General features: G+C 35.9%; 1 protein-coding gene across 3 annotated transcripts in view; it reads right to left on the reverse strand.

The window, feature by feature from the left end:
* Positions 1-12,319, reverse strand: part of PDE10A (phosphodiesterase 10A) — a 355,321-nt gene that overhangs the window by 31,757 nt on the left and 311,245 nt on the right. For all 3 annotated transcript variants that reach the window (XM_027633632.1, XM_027633637.1, XM_027633642.1), the window contains exons 7-12: positions 11,588-11,743; positions 8,806-8,856; positions 6,974-7,032; positions 4,413-4,464; positions 2,296-2,438; positions 20-112 (exon numbers count right to left, since the gene is read on the reverse strand). In XM_027633632.1, coding sequence (XP_027489433.1) covers positions 20-112; positions 2,296-2,438; positions 4,413-4,464; positions 6,974-7,032; positions 8,806-8,856; positions 11,588-11,743 — 554 coding nt within the window. The remainder of the gene's footprint in view (positions 1-19; positions 113-2,295; positions 2,439-4,412; positions 4,465-6,973; positions 7,033-8,805; positions 8,857-11,587; positions 11,744-12,319) is intronic.

Raw genomic sequence — 12,319 nt, forward strand, 5'->3', positions numbered from 1 at the left:
CCCACAAACAGCATCCTACCTGTTAAAGCGTGGATCTGCATAGGCATCAGGGATGTTAAGGACTTCTCCGGTTCTTGCCACTTGACCAGCTATTCCTTTTTCTATAGAAAATCTGGAGAAAATAAAAATGTGTATCAGTCACAATATGAGCTACCTGAAAAAACATTTTTCCAGTGGAGTCTGTCTCAGGCACAGTAATGGGTATTTGTTCCCAGACAGCACCATTTTGTTGCTTTTGGGAGAAAAATTTTACAAGACAACAAATAGTAGTACATAATAAAATAAAAAAGCACAAACTAATAGATACTTTCTGAAAACATTTTATATAACTAGATAGTTCAGTACAAGACATTTTATTATATGACCATTTTAGCGACAAAAATTCAAAATCTTCAATAACCCTGAGCGTTATCCCTAATAAACGTAACATTTGTACAGAATCTGAGACTTCTATTTATCTTTACAAGGTATTGATTTTATTATCACTTTTATATATTCATTTTTTCTCTAGACACAACACGGGTAACATGGAGCTTGTTTCTTCAGGTGGCGTGTGTGTGTGGATTCGGTAAAATAAAATTTGGAAAAAGACAACTGGAAATTTCAAAGCTAAAGATGATATGCATTTGCCATGTAGACTTCGGAATAACTAGCTTGTTTCATAACACTGAAATAATGCCATGATACTAACTGCATCCCTTAATCACCACAAGGAAGTTAAACACAACAAATATATTCCTGAGTTGAATCAGAAAAATCTACAAGTCTGTCTGGTGAGGAAATAATTTTCAATTCTTTGACCCAAAGCAGTTATTAAATACAAACAGAACAGAATTAATGGAGAAAAATATGTAAAAATATGTAGAAAGAATTGTATGTGGAACACTTTGAAATGTAACTGTACCCTGAGAGTACCCTGGTCCCCATCAAAGTTAGTGATAAAGCTATCAGGATTTCACCCTGCACACCTGACTTTAAGTTATTTTCTGTTGCTTCTTATGATAAGTACATCACACCAACTTAAGTCTCCTTCCTGATGACTCAGTGTCACTTTCTTACAGATATTTAAGTTGCACTCCACTTTCAGTATACAGCACCTGTGAAATAGCTCACACCTTTGCACTCAGTATCAACACTTCAATAACATACAGAAAAGACAGAAAGATATAAACAATAAAAACAATTATCAAGGAGTATGAAAGTGTATGTTAGAGCAGGTCAACTTCTTTAATTTACAGTACCTGCTTGCTTGTCAGTACCCAAATTGCACCAATTTTGACTCCTTCTGTTCTCACTCACACAGTAGTAAGTGGGAATAAGTTTGTCTAAAGGAGTTTAAGCAACAACATGAATCACATTTCATATTGGCCCAGAACTTTAAAAGTATAAGGAGGAAATGAAAAAAGTTCTGATAAAATCCATGCTGAATATTTTAGCAAAATTTTAGTGCAAAATATTTAGTCACACACTTCTTTCCTTTTAAGAATTTACAGGTTTGAAACCTGTGTGCCTTTGAAAATATTGATCTGTATCTGTTAAGGACTCATAATTTTTGAAAAGTGAAAAATTACATATTGACTTTGTTCATTTTCTTCTTTCTTTTAAAAAGTACATAAGTCTAAGAATTATATAACTGTGGCAGGAAACAGAAATATGCATAAATTTTAGGCAGAAAATCCTGTGTAGTCATTACCGGGCCATACACATTTTCAAATTCACCACTTCAATAATACTTCAGTATAAAAATTTTTTTAAAGTTTCAAAATAATCTAAAATCACACGAGAAAAATAAATCTAAATTACTGAATTTGAAATCTTTAAAACCAATGACCAGTCCATACGTCATTCTACATTTGTCTAGTCCATCCATAAGAAGTACCAATTGTGATTTCCTTGCTTTGGGTGTGCTTGAATCACACCAATTTCAATTCCTCTTGAGAGCTCTCTTGGGAAAAAAGTCCCAAATTGGCAGACTACGGATTAGGTGCACCATTACCTGCACCTTTACCTACCTCAGAACACCTCTGTTTTTTTCCCAACATGATTTCCAAAAGGACCGCCTCCGGAAGACGGCATTTCCAGGAGTGACGTTATAGCTTCAGAGACGTTGTTTCGATGGCACTGCAATGTCATTCCCAGAAGTACTACCTTCTGGAGGCGGGTCCTGGTGGGAATGATATCACAGTATGACAAGTATTGTCAGGGTACCTGCAGATAGGCACAGAAACTGGGTAATAAAATGCCTGCATGTCTGTAGTTACAATGAAGCTGCATTCTTCTGCTAGCTATTCTTACCTTATTTCTTTGGTCTTCTTGAAGACAGGTTTTCCATCATTTTCTTCTCCAATATCAAAAAGGTCTGAATACAGCTCCTTATTTTTGTGGTCAACCTGGAAGAGTGCACACCTATCTGCATTCACCAGGTTTTTTGCATATATCTACAGACAAAAAATGAAAGCAGAGTTAATGGTCATGAGTTAGATTATCTTCAGTCATTTATCTGATAAAAACCTCAGTCACTGCAAGATAAAAGTTTTGAGAAATTATCCACTATGGAAATCTGTTCAAAGGAGCAATCTTTGAGGAGACAATTCAAAATTAAAGCCTTATTTGATATTGTTTTTCAAATTAAAGTGTTCTTCTCTTTGAGAAATGCAGGAATATCTTTAGAGACTTGAATATTTGCTAAAAGAAAATAGGCTTTCCTATTAAATTATTTTTCAAGTGCAAGGAAGGCTTTTCAAAATAGTACCTTTCCTTCTTCTATGTTTTGATACAATTCATCTTGACTTGATTTTAAATAGATAAGTTATACCAAGACCTAAGAACACTTTTGGTTTTTTGACTTTATCTTCAGTGCAAATGTATTGGTATTGAATATCTAGCAAAGACAGATGTAAAAGAGAGGGGAGTGTTTGTTTCTAACAAACTAAGTATGCCTGTAAAAAATAACAATGAATAAATAATCCTTGTGAGTCCCTTCCAACTCAGAATATTCTGTGACTCTGTGATTCTGTGATTAGAAGTCTCATTATGGATTGTCCTGTGTATGGATTTCCCATGGGAAATGCCTGCACCCTCCTAATGCCAGGGACAGTACTTGTACAAAAGCTGAGGTTTAGTAATTTTACGTGAACTAACCAAGCCTAAAAGGTATCAGCCATAGTCAAGAAAGTACCACAGTACAGCAATAGACTTGTGTGGTCTCTATCATACTTTGAAACAACAAGTTTTATCTTTGTGAAAATAACTGCCAGGAGCACTGCGTGTCAGAACAGAATCTTGTCCTGGGAACACAGAAGATCTTCACTGAAATATTTCTCAGACATACAATGGCCTTCCTGAGAAGAAGAGGAAAGAGTAGACCAAAATCAAACAAGGCTCACTGTGCTAACATAAGATGCCATATGCAGGCTCAAGAACCTGCTCTACTCAATTCAGTAGGTCTCCTATGTTTCTTATCTGTTCATGATGTATAGTAGCTGCATGGTAGAGCATGATCTGAGGTGGATCCTGCTCAGCTTTGAATATAATAGCTACCTAGTCATTCAGTTAGAGAAAAAGGGTGACAACATCTTGATGTCCAATGTATGCACATAACATGTCTTAGGGATTCACAAGACTTTCATACAAATGATCTCCCCCACCTCTTTTCTTTTGTCTTTAAAAAAAAAATAAAATCACAAAGTATTTCATTTCGCATTAATGCAAATAGACCTAAAGCTAAAAAGTATAATTTATACATCAAACACTCAAAATGTGCTACAAACAACCAGTCCATATGCATTTCTAAACACTATTCAGGAAACAATTCTGAATTCAAAATTTATTATAATCTGCTTCTGAACTGTACTTTAATTCACTAATTAGTTATTTCAATGGAAATAACTAAGCACTTGCTGTAGTGGTTTCTATAAAACATTGACTGACTGTAACTCTAGCTATGGGTGTAGTTTTGAAAAGCAAAGGGATGTGATGCCTTACACATCTCATTTAGCAACTGGAACAAATACTCTAGCAGTAATGTTTGACCTCTAGTCCTTGCTACAGACAGTAACTTCTTCAGCAGTGCTTTGCAGCATGTAGCAAATTGAATTTAGGAAGAAGGAATCAATACAACAAGCTGAAATAAAAAGAAAACCAGAAGTCTTTCTGTTACAACGTTCAAATCTTCTCTGAAACACAATAGAAACTATTTAGTTCAGAGACAGTCATGTTTCATTACTTATGAAAGCTGTGAACTGAAGCTGACCTTCACCACCTTTTTCATATAGACATGTTAATATTCTTTGTATTATATGTCCATTACAAACAGCTCACATATTTCAATGACATAATGTCTTCAAGGAAAAGACAATGAAGGACTTTATTAACTATGACTAAGAAACTTAGAAGTGAAAAGGACAACTTACCATTATATGTTCAAGTAGAGAATCTATTGCAACTATATTATCAAAATACGTTCTGCAGAGAAAGAGAAGTCAATAAACATTCGCATTTAATCAAACACTTCTCAAATGGGTGTCATGGGCTCTTGTTTCACCCTGGCTTAATAGTGGAGCCAGAATAGGTGAGGAAAAAGCACTGCACCTTGAATATTACTGACTGGCTCGCTACAGCACAAAGGAATTAAGAAATGGTCCTAGCTCTGTTTCTTTATACTTATTCTACAGTGACAGAATTGTAGAATATTCCTCATTATACATAGAATTTTCTCTGTAAAAAAAAGAAAAGAGTACCAAACATTGCCTACCATGAACTGAATAGGCCCCTGCAGAGCAACATCAAGAACGTATCACAGTGCTTTGGCACCTCTGACACAATGAAAATTTTAAAAGCAAAAGGAAAAAGGAAAAGAAAAGCAGTAGATAGATTTTTTAAAAATCCATTGCTTTCAAAATATTAAAATATCTCATTCGGTTTACCCATATTATATACTGAGAACCAAATAAAACTACGTAGTGTAGCTAAATCCACTTCATATTATCCAACCCTTAACACTATTTAAAAGGTAACAATTTAAAAAACTCTTAGTGAGACCTCTATATCAACCCAGGTGCAGCATGTCGAAGTTGAAGAAAGGGAATGATCTTGTAACTTAAAAAATAAGAAGGAAACTCAGTTTCACAGCAAAGTGGTAACTGTTCAAGGACAGTCAAGAACATTTGAAAGATAAAGGTCAAACTTATTAGTAAAAGAAGTCTAAATCTTCCGCATGCCAAGTCTTAATAACCCTCGGATTACAATGTTCCCAGCAGAGAGACAGGCATTGTCCCATGGCCTTGAATATATATACAGCTCAGTTCTGTTTGGGTCTAGTGGAAAAGAAATACATAATACACTAGTCTTACGTTGTCAGGGACATGAAGAGGTGGAGCACTGCATACTCTGCCCTTTCTAAAATGTTACAGAACATGTCCCAGTGACATTGCACACTAACAATTTCCTCACTGAAACTCTCTTTCCATGTAAGAAAAGGTACAGACAACTTCTAAGAGGAAACTAATTATTTTCCTGCTAGTATGTCTCTACCTACATAAAGTTCATAAAGTTATTATTAAATAATATCCCGATTTTGTCTTTCAAGACAGAGGCTTTTTTTTTTGTTAAAAATAAAAATTCTAGCAATTGATGAATACGTCTGCATGAGAAATATTTTCTTATAGAAAGGCATAATAAACATTTGCAATATTTATTGTCATTTTTATCCTAAAAATTTAAAACAATTAAAAAGTTCTTTAAAATAATCTTAGTATTATGCCAGTCCAAGAATAAATTGCCAGTCCATAAATCCAGAAATTTCTGGTAAATTAACACTCTGGAAAGGAACATAATGGTGCAAGACTCAGTAAGTGTGCCCTTTAGGAAACACACTCTGAATTATGCTGAAATTAAAAAAAAAAAAAGGTCTTCCTGAGGAAAAAAGCAAGGAAAAACATCTGGATACAACCAGCTTGCCCTCCTTGCAAGGGGCAGACTCCTCCATGTGGTGTATCACTCCTCATTCCAGTTGGGTCAGCTTGGCTGCCTACATTCCTGAGCAATGGCATAGGAATCTTGGACATCCTCTAATCTCATCAGTTTGAGAATTGTTCATCAAGACCCACAGAAGTGTTTGTAGCAAAAATTCAAGACATCTCATTTTTCCACAGTATCATCAGTACTTTGTCATGCACTTAGAAATTCTTCTACCAACTAGTTTCATAAAACACCCCAGACTGTGATTTACTAAAAGTACAAATCTGGTTTGTCTTTTAATTTGTTAGCTATTTTTGCTATTTAAAGATCCTAATAGCAGTGACAAACAAAAAGGAATGAAGGAAAAGCAGATCACCTAAGACACTAAACTTGCAAGTGCGGGCCCAAGCTTCCACATTCTTACTGTGTTTTCAATTTAATTTTGCCCTTATTGTCACAAGAAAATAAAAGCAAATATATTATATGCAGTTACAGTCCTTAAAAGTAAAAACAGAGCCTTCAGACAATGCAGGGGAAGAACAATCACATGACAGCCCTGATTCTTCAAGGATTTAACCCTGAAGTCCCTATATTTATGCATATGTGTGTATACACACAAAATTTTACAGAGGAGGGGGAGAGAGAAAGCTGAAGCATGCTAACTAACTTTTCATTAAAGTCCTTTCAAGCCTTCTAAAATTGGCATGAAAAGAGATGCCAAGTCTATTTGTCACTTCTCAAAAGACATGTTTAACTCTGACAGAAGAGGTGAAAAAAAAGGAAAAAAAAAACAAGCAAAAGACCACAAGAATAAACAAGCTCTGTAAGGTAGAATTGAATGTCACATTTTCTTCTGCACCACCACCAAAAAAAGAAGTTTGAAAGCTATACACCTCTGCAACCCATATCATTTTTTCTTTTCCCTGTGTTTAAGTTTTTCAAACACAGGTAGATCGGAAGAACCAAGGTAGAAAATGTCATCAAAATAAACTCATGAGATGCAAATCACACTTACTTTGATACATCAAGCAAGAAGTCATTCAGTTCAGTCTGCTTGGCAAGGCCCCGGCACACCTGGAAGCACAGATCATAGAATCATTTTTACCAGAACACTGATGTCAGTGGGAAAATTAATCCACTTAATTTGTATGAAAAAAAATACCCCTACTAGTACATATATATGTATATGTTACTGTATTGTATAAAATTAAAAGTTGAATCTGTGTGCTGGGTTTCAATCTTAGCTATCTAGCTCCTGAGTTAAAACTCTCAAATGAAAGTAAATTCTTTCTTAAGAATTTTTGAAAGCTTGTTCATGCTGCCTCAAAGGCTGTCACTGAAAGTGGTTATTGAATCAACATCATCTCCTTATCCAGACTCTCAGCTCTTCTGAGATTGTCAAATATTTTGTTTCCTTCCTTTCTCACTACACTTTTACCACTTTTTTCCAGGCTGCAAAGTAGCATGTAGACACAACTATAGACTGACATCAGGCAAGTTTAACTAAGCTAAGCAGCAGATGATACATGCTCAACTTTGGGAGAAATCAGCATGAATATGAATAAGAACACAAAAATAGTATGTATACTACTTTTTAGAACAAAAATGTTAGACAAAGCAAAGCTTTCAACTGCATTTTTACTTCATCTAATTGCATACTGTGTACCTGAAGTACAACTGTACATCTGTATATTATTAGAGCAGGCACTGAGGCCAGAAAAAGAAAACAAGGCTCTACTTGTACTTGTTCCTTTTATACATAAAAAAATACCACTCAGAACTAGTAATATCTTTCATCTGTGTAATACATATATAAAATGCCAGATCAAAACTCTTGCATTCTTCTCATGCAAAAACCTTGGGAAGGGCAAGCCTTCTGCTTAGAAGGTGGCAGAGAAATGAAAATGATCAATGGACAAGCTTAAGCTAAACTTTCCATGTGGTGTTTTGTTAGGTGTGAAAGACTTCTCAGTTAAGGGAAGAGTCATTCTTATAATCTAAATCTACAACTGCATGTAATTGCAATTCTACTGGCATACAATAGTCTATGCCAACTAACGCTGCCTAATTGTGAATGACCATCCGAAAATCAGTGACTTTCAGTACCAAGGTAGCAAACATTAAAATCTAGAAAAGAAAAGCAGAAAGCTTTCTGCAAGTCTTCCAACAACTGTATGAAAGACACCTTGAAAAAAAGAACGTCACAAACTTCCTCCTGTGAGTTGATGGAAGAAGAATCTATTTTAGCATCTTCCCTGAGTTGACAGAATATGTTTAGTTTCAGTGTTACCATCTTCTGCTAGTTGGAGTAACAAAACCTATTAGCAACGCTGCTGGGGTTTGCTAGAGCAGCTTTGACGCTGTGTGAAGCTCCATTAGGCACCCAGCTAGGGACAGCATGAAGCATCCTTAGTGGCAGTAGTTACAGGACTATGAAGCAGCTAGCAAGGGTGGCTTAAAATAGGCTTTTCTAGCAACACCTAATAATTTTAAACTGAATACCAAAGCAGAAGGAAAGCAAACACTTAGTCTAGCAGTTGTATTCTTACAAGAAAAAAAAACCCTGCAAAGTTGTTATAAATCTGCTTTAACTAGTATTTACCTACTTTGTTAAAATCTACTTTAGTACAAATACTGTTTAATATTTTATGCATAATTGCAAGTGAGGAAAACTAGCTCAATGAACATCAAAAATGTTAGCATACTTTTCCCAGATTCAGGAAAGATGCTTGAATCGATGTTTTAGCAGTGATCTCCACTAAAATTGGATCACAATCCATGTTGCTAATAATCAAATTCTGGCAGACGGGACACACACTGAAAAAATGAAAAACCACTCACACTTACTTGGACTTGATGTATTGCTACTGAAGCCCATGCAAGATTTGCTGTTGCAACCTGCAACAAAAGAGAAGTAATTAGCTCTGAAGTAACCTTGAAAACTGCACATCAGATACATGCTGGTTTTCTCTGTCTAGCTGTGATGTAAATTGACTGAGCTGTTTTAGACAGGCAGGCATTAACAATTTGTGGGAAGACAGGTATTTTGTGAACATCTCAGTATGCTTGCAAGTGTGTCAATTTTAGAGCTTACCAACGCTCTTCAGAAGCAGGATTGGGAACCCATCAACTCAAAAACACAACATCGAAACAAACATCCCATAAGCCAAACGCTTTAAAAATTACACTGCTGAAAAGCATCTGCCACAGAAATTAAATATCCCTTAACAGCTTTCTGGGTCTGTATCTCTTCAGCAATAGCTACTTCCAGCTCTAAACAGGCACTGTTTCTCTCATTACAGTTTTGGTGGCAGAAGAACCAGACCTGATCCCTCAGCTCAAGACTAGTGTTTTAAGTATGACAGTTTCCAGGCAACATTTCAAACAAATGTCATGTAAACTGCAGTTAACTATGATGTGCTACCATGCATAATCTCTTGTCCTTGAAACACGGGAGCTTTATAGGAACACAGAGAACAGAAACACAGAAGGTCAGCTTCTGCATACCCTCCTAAGGTACTTTTTTATAATTTTATATTTTTAAACAGAACACTTTGTACACATTTTATAAAAACTGCTAATAGTATCCAAAGGCTTTTTGAAGCCTGAAAATGAAAAGAATGCTTTAGAACACTCAGAAAGTGACCTTAAAATATTTTTAATTTAGTAATAAAATACCCTTATTTAGCAGCCAGTTCCAAGTAGAACATTCATGAACTTCAGTATATGAATACAGAAGGTATTTCGTATAACATAAAATATTCATATTTTCACAGAACACTGCATGTCTGAGACCTATCTGAATTGTAAACTGATTAATGTAACAGGAAAATTTTAAAAAATAAATACATTGTGTGTAAGCAGCAGAATTAATGAAGCCTGGTTTTGCATGAATGTCTCTTCTTTATTCTCTGAGCAAGGACATTGGTGCCACCATACTAATCCAGCCTCTAGCACAAACTCTACCTATTGGTGAAAAAACACAAGATGTGACACCAACCTGAAGGGACACTGACTGCCAAACTAATACATATATAAGCATCAAATGAATGCTAGGCTACTTAGTTTACTGATAAACAAAAGAAACAATTAACAAATATTGCTGTTGTTTTCCTTCTTTGGGAGGACTAGTTTTAGTATCTCTTGCCTGCATATTTCTGTCTTTTTCACACAAATAGTTCCTGTTCAGTACAGCTGAACTCCTCCACACTGCATCTTGACCACTATGGAAACAACACACCTGGCTAGAATTCACTCTGTTTTGTCCTAACCTCTGTGTTCAGAGCCTCTTCCCTGGGGGAGGGTACAGACAGAAACGAATGGTACATAACACCTTTACGTGAGAGACATCTTAATGTTTAGATGGGACATAACAAGGATCCTCACTGAGACATGAGAGCTAAGATGCAGTTCTAACGTGTTTAATAAAGCGATAGCCTTTACATCATCTGCTCCATTTTCAAATTCATTTGTATTTTGCTAACAACTCATAACTTCAGATTGACAAATGGACATGTATGGACAACGTAGCTACACAGGCCTTACATGAATACAATAAAGCACATAGAACAGTCATGGAAAGGGGAAGATGGTTATGAATGGGAATATCTGGATGGGGAACCACCACAAGGGAAACAAAATGCAGAAGAAAGCTTTACAAGTGGCACCTAGATTGACAGGTCATCTAGGTACCAGCACTTCTACACACAGTTTCTAAGGACGTCTAAGTCAGGAGACAAAGTGTAAGTGAGTAAATCTTGACAACTCGCAGAGATGGGACAGGCTAGAGAGATAAAAGCTATCAGCTCCTATAGGCTAAAGAAAAGGCTGGTCAAAAACCTTGGTTGTCAACCTGGAGAGAAACCAGGAGACATAAGGGCTCAGAAGACAGCAGACCTTGTCCTCCTGTTGCAAAGAATTCTGTAGGGACTACCTGGATACTCATGTCTCTGTGCATGACTTGTGGAAATACCACCTAGACACACACATCTTGGTGCCCGAGAGTGTGTGGATGTAAGAATGGGAATGAAAAATACCAGAAATTTCTTTTGCTTCACTTTTGTTTTTTTAAAAAAATCACTTTCTCCTCCTGTGAGACCGCTCACTGAGACTTGCTATACTGTTGCTACAATGTTGCAACATTATAGCCATTCCTTAAGAAGTCATGCCAAAAAAAGAAAACCGAAACAAATTTTAAAATCTTACCATACTGTAAAATAAAAATTTACTGGAGAGTTGAAGTTGAGACTCAGGGTAACTCAGTAGTTCCTCTTTTTATTTATAAAGTGATTTTGTTTTTTGACATTTGATTTACACTTACATTTCATTCACCTGCTCTGCACTGATTTCTCTAATAACTGTATTACAGAGTTTATAATTGGTAGAGAAATCTTGAATCTGTTTTTCCACAAAAGAAAACAAGGTAAAATTCTTGATATGACTTGTACTTGTATATTTTACCTGCTCTGACTGAAAATATAAATAAATCAGTACCTACTTTTTTTTTCAATAAGAACAAAAATCAATCATGAAAAAGGTAAAAACACATGAGAGAATGAGAGGAGGAAGTTTGGGGTGGAGAAGTGCTGACCATCGTGGGGAAGCAGGCACAGGTTGCGCGTGAGCTCACCTCTTGGTGACTATGGTGGAAGGCTTCTTTGCCCCAGTGACGGTAAAGCTCCAGGATACCAATCAGGTCACCAATTGCAGTGACAATTGGCAAACACAGAACAGATTGGATACGGGTCCCTGATTCCAGTCCAGTACCTTTGGGAAATCGCTCATCCTAGAAAACATAAACATAATCTGGTAAAATGTAAATATCATAACATTAACAGGAAAGACATGTTGATGTTTTCCTCTGCCACCTGGTTGATCAAATCTGCAGGAAAATTATAAAATAAATAAAAATTAAAGAACCCTGATCTCTCAGCATAACTTACACATAGTATTAAGACACCTACTAAAGAATGCAATTTAAAAGTCTTGGCATTAATTTAGATCTACTGATAACCTTATCGATGTAAAGTCAGAGTTAGTTGTGATATTATACCTTCTTTTTATAATTCTTTTTTCTCTAACCTCACAGACAGCAAAGCCAGTACTTCATTGCTAATGCCAGTCCAGATTAAATAAAAACCTCAAACAAACAACTCTACCCCATCACCACATTTCCTCCTGAAAAACCCCAAAGCATTTGTAATCACAAAGTGGACTGCTCAAATTTCAGTGTTACTGAGCAGACAGCAGTGCTTGCAAGAGAACAAAAATTGAAACCTGAGATTAAGGCTTTAGGTTATACAGTTATAATCCTGAACCAACTCCCTAGGAGGAAAATGTATTCCCAAAAAATTATGCATAA

The sequence above is a fragment of the Corapipo altera genome, unplaced genomic scaffold, assembly GCF_003945725.1.
Source record: "Corapipo altera isolate COAL_440 unplaced genomic scaffold, ASM394572v1 2b, whole genome shotgun sequence".
Taxonomy (NCBI): Eukaryota; Metazoa; Chordata; class Aves; order Passeriformes; family Pipridae; genus Corapipo; species Corapipo altera.